General features: G+C 37.5%; 1 protein-coding gene across 3 annotated transcripts; it reads left to right on the top strand.

Annotated features, from left to right (window-relative positions):
• Positions 1-618: 618 nt before the first annotated feature.
• Positions 619-8,293, top strand: LOC145456184 (protein SSUH2 homolog). 3 transcript variants are annotated; one of them, XM_080334256.1, is made up of 9 exons: positions 619-1,325; positions 1,927-2,056; positions 2,203-2,266; positions 3,822-3,948; positions 4,014-4,101; positions 4,971-5,017; positions 5,081-5,173; positions 6,304-6,517; positions 7,166-8,293. In XM_080334256.1, the coding sequence occupies exons 1-9, from the start codon at positions 976-978 to the stop codon at positions 7,322-7,324; spliced, it is 1,272 nt and encodes a 423-aa protein (XP_080190382.1). In that variant the 5' UTR covers positions 619-975; the 3' UTR covers positions 7,325-8,293. The 3 variants fall into 3 exon arrangements, with proteins under 3 accessions (XP_080190382.1, XP_080190381.1, XP_080190380.1); XM_080334255.1 differs by having other exon boundaries at positions 620-1,325; positions 3,819-3,948; positions 4,974-5,017; XM_080334254.1 differs by having other exon boundaries at positions 622-1,325; positions 3,819-3,948.
• The last annotated feature ends 1,708 nt before the right edge of the window (positions 8,294-10,001 follow it).

A 10,001-nucleotide genomic window follows, 5' to 3' on the forward strand; every position in this document is an offset into this window, starting at 1 on the left:
GATAATATAAGTAGAGGTCCTGGGAATCCAAATGATCAGATATAGTTTGATTTGATTAACTATACTTGGCTCATTAGAGTATGATGGTGGTACTACAGACAAGTTTTATTGAATAGCCTAATAATTGCAGTTAAAATAAAATGCATTTTGAATCACTACGATCGTTGCAGTCAAGTACCGGTAATGTATAAACCAATGTTTCTCGAATTGAATGTTTGTGATTTGCGGAATATGCCATTTGTCAGCTGAAATGAATCAAAATCGCCAATCGGTAGGCCTATGCGAATTGCCGATTGGAATCGCAATTTTTCGGTGACTCGATATGACTCGAGTCATTGCGCATGACTCGACAATGGTATTTGACTTTAGACAATCTATATGATTTGATTTGATTGAACTCTCGTGTATCAGGACTGAAACTGTCTGCCTGTTACCTGTTTGATTAAACTTGTTGAGTGTATTATAAATGTGAGGCCTTCGATATCACCCGAGAGCTTCCAAAAGTGATTTGAACCTGACTTGAACTCCATAATTAATAGTGAACACTATAACTTTGACTTGAACTCAAGTCTCGACACTATGACTCGGCCCTTTGCTCTCTGACTTGAATACGGACTTCACTTGGTGGTGAGTGGAAAATGACTCGAGTCAAAACTGTAAAAGTAACATTGACTTGTGACTCGGAACCTTGTGACTTGGTTACAACAACCCTGCACTTGTCATACAGTTAGGCGTAGCGCATAGATGTTACGGCAGTAGACGTACCCTATCTCTTAATCATATGAAAGGTACAATCAGGTCTACCGGTAATCTATACCTTTGATTTGATTTGAACCTTCCACTGGCATGTATTACAGAAAAGTTGTCAGATAATGGTCATGTAGTCATATTATCCAATTAAGCTGTGTTGGTCAGTGATTATCAAACACAAGCTATCTGACATGTTAAACCCAAAGACACTGTACTGACACTGGTATGGAACTACACGAGGAAACAGATCTTGTTCCTCTTGCAAGTCCAATACAGTCTGTAAATTCGTCAAGATCTGGAGATATCATCGCTAGATGTCCACCATATTCGCAGTCAATAAATGAGTTGCCTCCGCCATCGTATGAAGATGTCTGTTCAAGATCATATCTTGAGATCAATGGACACCGGCGGAACTCGCAAGAGAACATTTACGAAAATATAGATCAATATAAAGCTTCTTCAAGCAATTCTTCGAACAATGAGAATCCGCATTCAGACACTTATTCGGATTACCAGGAAATTGACCACAAGACATATTCATCTCCTTGCAGTGGACAAATTGTTAATTATGCCATGTAAGTTCCATTTACTGGACATTACGATTGTTCAAAAATAAGTTATTTCTTAAAATTTTACTGGCTACTCGATAAAATTAGTAGGTTATCTAAATAAACGCTGTACACCAAATTTGACTGAATTCCTACGTGTAGAAGCGAAGCTATCACAGTTGAAAATTTTTACATTAATCATTTAATTCATTTTATCATACAAATTCGATTTACTGTCAACCGAATCCAATTGTTATGTGGTAAAAAACAATGCACAAAAAATTTAGCTCAATCCCAACCAGTATTAGCGAAGTTATTGGAGTTCAAAATTTTGAATTTAAATATAATAGTATTCAGTATTCACGGTAGTAAACTCTTTAATTAGTACCGGTAGTTAAATATATCTACCCACCGTAAATACTATTATTTCGAATCCGAAATTTTGAACATCAATAATTTCGTTTCTACTGGTTGGAGTCGAGCCAAATTTGCTATGCATTGTTTTTTTCAACACAACTTGACAATTTCATGGGGTTGCCATTAAAATTTCCTAGTGGGCTATTCATTTTAGTATTTTTCATGCATTGATACAAAATCTATCTTTTCATTTGTGATTTTTATATAACAGAATGCCAGTGTTGACTTGCCGCGATGGCATGAGACATCTCAAGCGACATGCTAAAGGTCTATCTGATCTCTCGTGCAAAATGGCGAACCATTGCAGTGTCTATAGCTGCATATCCAAACCTGTCTTTCGGGTAAGTGTATATTTTGAGCAACGTGGTTTTGTATCAAATGTTTGGTACCGTGTATCGTTATTTTGCGTAATTGTAGTATAGTAGTTACATAATCAACATATCACATGGAATTTTCATTTCACTCTATTTACAATTCTGTATTTCAGTACACTCTGCAGTCTCTTATTGAACAGAGATCATTTGTGACCAAGACCAGGCCTTATGTTGAAGGTAGGCAACATTAATAACGCTATATCAGTGGTTCTCAACCGTTATAGGTCAGTACTAAATTTCAATTTGTTAGAAGTATTCGTGAACTCATGTAATGGAAATGAAAATTGATATGTGTCTGATTACATAACAATCGACAAAAGTTATGTCTATAGAATTATAGAATAAAATAGACAATATAGTGTACTCAAAGTCTAACTTTAGTCCTCAAACTTGATCTTGGAAAACACTGGATTTTAAGATGCTTGGAAAAAGGCTATAGGCTACTTTCCAAATTATATAAATTGTTATTGAAGATGTATTGATAAGCTCACGGACTCACCTAACAGCTTTCATGTACTAGAGTTGAAAACCCTTGCATTAGGTGATACATGCACCTTATCAGAGGTGGTCAAAGTAGTCAAGAAAGCTACTCAAGTAGAAGTAGCGACGAAAAAATCTACTCAAGTACAAGTAGAAGTACTTATTCCATCAGCAACCTAAAACTACTTGAAGTAGAAGTAGAATTTGCTGACTTTAAATCTACTCAAGTAAGTAAGTAGTTGTGAAAACGATTCTAATTCGTTCACATGGATTGTCAAAAAAATGCACATTGAGCTATGCAAAAGGTGCCGAGCTCGGTTCATATTGATGCATGTCAGGAGGTATCCAGTTTTCGACAGCATAAGCATTCGTTCGCATCATGGGATGAAAATCATAGCATTGATATGGAAATGGGTTACTAATCCTCTGTTTTCTCGAACAGCACGTTTTAGAAAATATCATGGTATGGCGCCCTTCCACATGGTACGTAGTTTAGTAGAAGAGCAATGCCGGAGAAGTTGTATAGGATACGGAGTAAACACTTTGCGCGATTAGTAAACGTTACTAAAATATATGGTGGACCGTAAAAATGCGCTATTGCGTAGCTTTATTTCCAGAAATTAAAGGCATTACTACACTTGCTTTTATGCTTCAACACGTATGTTATCCCCACCAAAGAACTGATATTAATTAGAACTCAACGTATATGATACAGGGAATTGAAAGTAAAAAATAAGTACTACTATTTAAAAAGCGGAACATTTATTTCATGTCTTTAGTCCAGAAAGTTTCAAAGGCGGTATGCTAACACACCTCCAAAACTAAAAAAAGTCAGAGTAGAAGTAGAAGTAGCGAAAATCAGATCTACTTGAGTAAGTACCAGAAGTAGAGGAAAACTACTTGAGTACTTCGAAAAAGTAGAAGTACTTCGTTACTGACCACCTCTGCACCTTATTTGATTAGATTTTAATATCGAAAAAGATACTTGTCAAAATCTCAGTTATTCCCTTCTGTAAACTGGTGCACACACTGCTCATAATTATGATGCTGGTCTGAATGACCATCCAATATCTATATCAATTTCTTGATTGAAAGATTGATTCTAATCAAACTATCTATTCCGGTTCTGAATTTCATTAGCCTTAGCCTATTTGCTCCCAGATTTCAATATCACTTTCAGTATCATTGGTATTTAATAGCAAAAAATGGTTTGATAAGTTTATCGTAAACAAACCATTACAAATTACAGCAGGAAACCAGCACGATTTTTGTTACCTCGCTTGCAAATGGGACTATGACGTTCCTGTACCCGCGTCCATTCAACGAAATAATCAGAGTTTCAAAGTACCCAGCTCGGAACAAGTAATTTCGTGCAAGTCGTATGTACTTACTCCGAGTGTTCTTAATGTTTTCAAGTCAATATACTACTTCGTTACAAATTTAGATGCAGAGGTTATGGAACGGTCCTGTGCGGATTTTGTAAAGGACGTGGAACCAAAACTTGTAGCTGGTGTCATGGATTTGATAATGAGGTAAGAGAGCTTTTTTGTGTGCATTTGAAGCAATTTGTTAATGCTTGCTGAATCAAACTCCAAAATCCGGTAAATCAGATTGGTAATGCTCAACCAGGGTTGTGATGACTTGAGTCGGGATTTTTTGGTGACCTGACTTGACTCGAGTCATTTTCTTGAATATCAAAAATGATTTGACTTGAAGCAATTTTTCGATTGACTTGACTTGTACTCGAGGCTCGAACGACCAAGACGGGTATTTCGTTGAAACTTCGAAGAATATCAGGTTACTGCATAACTGATATTTCGTCTGTCAGTACTGGTATTTGAAGATAGGGCCAGAAAATGGTGAAAGTGAGGAAAATTACTATATTGTGAATGCAAGGCATTCGATATCACCCAATCAGACCTCTGAAAAAGTGAGTTGAACAGGACTTGAACTCGAAACTGAACAGTGAATACAATGACTTGAACTCGAACTCGGGTCTCAACACTGCGACTCGGTGGTGGATTGAAAATCAAAAGTATATACATAGGATTGACTTGTGACTAGGTACCTTGTGATTCGGTTACAGCCCTACACGTGCTCAGGAGTTTTCCATTGACACATTTGTCTTTAATCATTACTTGAATGCCAGAGGTAGAGAAAAACTTCTGCTCTTCAAAGTACTCAAGTAGTTTTTGCCTACTTGAACCACTTCCTCAAGTGCTTATGAATTTAGACTCCTTAATATTCAAAATTTACCATTTTTTTAGGCAAAACTAGACCTAGAATACTTTTTTACTTACTTGTACTTGGGTAGAAATATATTCCTACTTAAACTTGCCATGCCACCAACGATGATTACACCAGTATAATAAAGACTATTTAATGTGTAACTGTTTTGCAGCAGGTTTCCGTTCATGTGTGCCTGCAATGCAGTGGTGGTCTTGAATCGTAAGTTGTACCGTTAGAGCAATCTCTTTGGTTTTAGTGTCAGTATGGTTTCATACAATGTAGGTGCCGAATTTGTTCCGGAATCGGAAGGCTCAAATGCAAAGCCTGCGCAGGAAAAGGCAAACTACTTGTGTATCAAATTCTGAAAATCAACTGGTAATGAACGATTTTATCGCATTGTGTGGGTTTGACGAATATAAATATGTTAAGACTTGCAAGGCTGTTATAAACCTTGACTTTGAAATGCTTCTGCAGTGCTAATTTAAATTATACGTATAATTTGATGGCCATAATGCTGTGTTTAGCTTTGGATATCGTTATAAGACCAGCTTTACGGATATTTAGATTGAATAGTATATTCATATTGAAATGAACCCGAATATTTTCGGCCGACACTCGTCAGGGGTAAACGTCAGCAACTAATAGAGAATTGGAAAGAACATTGTATATCAACAACGTATCACAAAATATGACGTCACCAGCATGAAAGAGGGAGCGTTCAATGTACTATTTTTAGGTGGTACACGAACTCCTTTTGTTGACAGAGTTTTGGTTGGTGTATTTTGATAAAAGTCGACTCCAAGGCACACAAATGGAATTGTGCCCCGCCCAACGATTCGAAATCGGTCGTCTCGATAATTATTCGCACAAATCGGATTATCCAACAGATGTTTGCCGATGGCAGAATTAATGGCCTTTGATCGGTCAGCATCAATCTTAAGCGGATGAGTTAAGGGCGAGATTTTCACTGAGCGTGATGCACTTGTTCTGATAAATCTGGGGATATGTTGGTTTATGCTTTCCTGCAGACGTTTTGACGTTCTCCCCACGTAGCCACAATTACAGTGGCACTTATATTCGTTTACTACATTACTTTGTTGGAGTGCAGGGAGAACGTCTTTGTGTGTTGAAGGGAGCAGTTGTGTTGTTGTAAAAATCACAGTGGTTTTGACTGTGTCGTAACACTTACTGACCGCAGAAATCAATTGTTTTTCAAAGCGGGTGGAAATGGGGCCAATCCAAGGTAGATGGATATAAACATCTTTTATTGTTCGTTCGGTGGGCTCTGTTTGTTTTTCTGCGTTGAATTGCGTTAATTTCCTCTCTATGCCACGGCTGTCGATATACAATGTTCTTTCCAATTCTCTACTAGTTGCTGACGAGTGTCAGCCGAAAATGTTCGGGTTCATTTCAATATGAATATACTATCCAATTGTATATTGAAGTTCTGTACCTCCAAGAAGCTCTTCGGATATTTAGATGTGTTTTTCAAATTTCCCTTTCAGGAATGTGAAGGAACATCGGTACGTCAATGGAGTGGAGGGAATTCCTAGCTGTCATTTGAAACGAGCGCTCGGCCGTCCAGTTTACGAAGAGCGTCATGACGGCATCCTGCGAGCGATTCCAAAAGATCGCTTGCTACAGTCTGGAATTGTGCACGCATCAGCCGAATTCATCGCCGAGACAAGAAAGATGCGTTGCGGAGTCATACGCAAACAGGTTAGCGGTTGCGTGACCTGTGATTTCTGTCTGTTGATTCATAATCATAAGTACTGCTGTAGTGGTATTTGATATGCTCTGCTTAGGGTCAAGTTTGTAATATAAAGCATTTCATCCACCATCTTGGTATTATTCAATTGTATATTGAAGTTCTGTACCTCCAAGAGGCCCTTCAAATCTTGGTATTTGTTACATGTTGGTTGAATATTCCTGAGACCATGTTACAATTTTACTCAAATTATTATACGAAACCTTGGAAACTTTACTTGATACGTAATATCGTTTAGTTTTCCTAAAGCAAAAGGTATTGGTAGTGTTGGAAATCTGATTGGGTTATCACTAACACTGTCGCATTTGTGAAAAAACATGTTTGTTATGCTTTTTAATAGCCCTCTCAGGTCACTTTGCTCAAACCCCACCTATACTTATAACTTGTGCTTTAGTCACGATTCGATATGTTTGGATGCTAACACTCTTCACTCGATTTGAAAAAAGCGACCTCTGTTCAGGGCCACAACGCCATTATATTGCACAGACTAATGTGTACTGTGAAAGATTTAACAATCTGTCCACCTCAATGTATGGTTTTTGATACTATCTTGTTCAGTATCTCTCATATTCTGTTATTTGATGTAAGAAATTTTTCAGATGCAAGCTGTGGATATCGTACTCGTGCAAAGATTCGACTGCAAATACAAGAAGAAAAGGTTTTCGTTCTATCTTCTCGGCGATAACAGGGAGTTTTACTCCGCCGATTTTCCTTTGAGGAGCATCTTCGAAAAAATCGAATGCAAGCTGTTTTTGTAAAATGCTAACTGTTTCGACCAGTCACGTATTGAAATCAGAATGATGCTGACTTGAAGAATGCATTGTAACTGAATCAAAGTCCAGTGTATCAAGTTCGTATTTGTCACTATGATTCGCAAAGTGGCATTTGACCTTTCTTGTTTTTAACAGTATCTTGATCGAAGATCAAGGATATCACATTACTTTTATTATGAAAGTTTTGAACTATCGAGCATTTTCTTGTTTCAAAGTCTTGTTTATTGTCGTGTTTAGTTCAAATTCATGATTATTCTCATAATCTTCAAAGGTAACTGTGTATTCAATGTAGCTGTTTTACATTACCTTTTCTTTTAAATTTCATACAGCTGTAATCAAATCATGCTCGGTGTTCTTGTTCCACAGTCCATCTTTAAAGTTCATCAAACGCAAACCATGTAGATTTTCATGTGTCAAGTTCAAAGTATGGCTTGTCTCTCTATTATTTTTTCCTTGAAATATCCACGCCAGCAAAATATTCTTAAAACTGACAACATGGGCACCAGGTAGTTGATAAGGTAAGATCATATCACCTATCCCGGTAATCTGTAATTAAAAACTTGAGTAATTTACATTTGCGCGGCTGGGACAAAAACGGATTGATGAAGTTATGCAATTTTTACAGATATTAACCAGACGACACGTAATCTTATATGCACTTCAAAAATACTTATTTAGCAATTGAAATATGTGATACGGGACTCTTTTATTTACCTTTGTTACTCTTATCTTGATATAGCGTCAGTTCTTCAAAATTCTTTTTTAACCTGATCTGATTATGGAATAATGTGTGCAGAAAATTCGTAATTCGTAATGCATTGAATGGCTGTTCTGTATTCAATTTTACTGCTGGTGCATTATTATCCATTTAGATATATACATTTAATAGCTGTCAAGTTTATATGAAATATGGCTCACCCATCTTTATGACAAAATATATATTTCATTTGTGAATTTGATTCGTCTATTTCAGAATGAGAACTGGTGAGCTGTAGGTACGGGTATAAAAGCCTTGAAGTAATGTTTCAGTTGTCTTTCATTCGTTTAAAGTGACTTGAATACTCATACATGAACCAATGCATTGTGACAGTTCGGTCATTACACGCAAGAGATCTGTTCTCGTATTTTGAGAGTACAGCCAACCTGGAAGTTATACTGCTGATGTAAGCAAGAGGAGCATGACGTGTGTCCACCGCAGACCCTCCCTCTCAAAAGCGTAATTGAATTTTGTTGTAACTTCGCCTCAGTTGGTGGTCATTAGTTGGCACAGGTACCACATCGAAGAGCGAGCTCTTTAGTGATTTCATTTCAAAGTGCATGGTAAAGCATAATAAGCAAAGCAAGAAAAGAAGAAATATAGTGCGTGCCTATATTAATCTCTGATGGCTAGACTTGAGATCAAGTCTTATACGCCTGCACCATTCTTTTAAGATATAACATGTTTACTCCTACTCAGTTTCCGGAGCCGCTAAGCGTGCCAGGCAGCTAAGAAGTTATGAATGGTCGCCGCCTTCAATTGGGGGTCCGTGCACTGCATAAGTCCACTCGACGTTAACCGAGTGTTAGAGCCGCGTTCGCCGTTAATACGGTCGAGTTTATTGTTAATAACTATATCTTTTCAAACAAAACCACAAGATTGCGATACAATTGAAAGATGGGAAGGTGTCGAAATGACTTGGAGTAGTCACCCACTTGTGACCAGATTATGTAAAAAGAGGCATACACGGTACACACTGAATGAAAAGTAATACAACTAATAGATGGTAACGTAAAAATGTGGTGACATGCGTCGGAAGGCGAGATCGATATAACAGATCGTGGTCCGGTAATCTCGAGCGCTGATTACCCATTTCAGTTTATTAACAATTTTTTCAGATCAGTACGCCACAAGATTGATATACAATGAAAAGATAGAAAGCTGTCGAAACAGACACCCATCTGGGCTGGTAATGTAAAGTGGTGGCATGCACCCTTGCATAGTTACACTGAATGAAAAGTAAAAGAAGATAACGTAAAAGGACAAGCGACAAAATGAAGTGGCATGCGACGGAAGGCGAGAGCAATGTCAGATCATAGCAATTTACTACGTTGTAAATTGCTTTGGTCAGATATCGTGGTCCGGTAATCTTGAGGGTTGACTAATCCCCGCTACTGCCAGAAGCAGTGAAAGATTTATAGTTGTCAAATGTCCAAGGAGGAACGAACCAGATAGGCTAAGCCCCAAAAGACTTTAGCTAAAAGTTTTGGCGTCGTCCAGTATTCCAGTAGCTCGATAGCTCCTGCGAATAGTTAGGTGGCATGAGTTAGTCAATATTATCTGAACAAATGGATGTTGGTACAGAATTTGAATACAGCCTAAAAAGTATGTTCATAATATAGGTTTATCAAGAGCTACCGACTAGGTAGAGGAAATATAGGAGAGTTGAATTTTATCTATACATTCGTACCGGCTTTTTCAACTTTCGCACAATGTTCACATTATCGAAGTACAGGTGTTGATATATTATAAATAACCAATTAAAAGGATCGTGCGGTTCGATTCAATTCGATAGTTGTCGACACCTTGTCGCTATTTATTGTGAACGCCGAGATACTTAGCATAATAGGTATAGAATGTAGAATGTTTACAGTCTATAATAATATGTGTTGCTAGTTGCGACCT

Source organism: Botryllus schlosseri, chromosome 14, assembly GCF_051294905.1.
Source record: "Botryllus schlosseri isolate E-star chromosome 14, Bs_hap1, whole genome shotgun sequence".
Classification (NCBI taxonomy): domain Eukaryota; kingdom Metazoa; phylum Chordata; class Ascidiacea; order Stolidobranchia; family Styelidae; genus Botryllus; species Botryllus schlosseri.

Bases quoted from the DNA above. Each gene is read 5' to 3' on its own strand.
- LOC145456184 (XM_080334254.1), top strand. From the start codon at position 976: ATGGAACTACACGAGGAAACAGATCTTGTTCCTCTTGCAAGTCCAATA. The intron at 1,326-1,926 runs GTAAGTTCCATT...TTTATATAACAG, and splicing joins CAAATTGTTAATTATGCCAT to AATGCCAGTGTTGACTTGCC. The intron at 4,102-4,970 runs GTAAGAGAGCTT...ACTGTTTTGCAG, and splicing joins GTCATGGATTTGATAATGAG to CAGGTTTCCGTTCATGTGTG.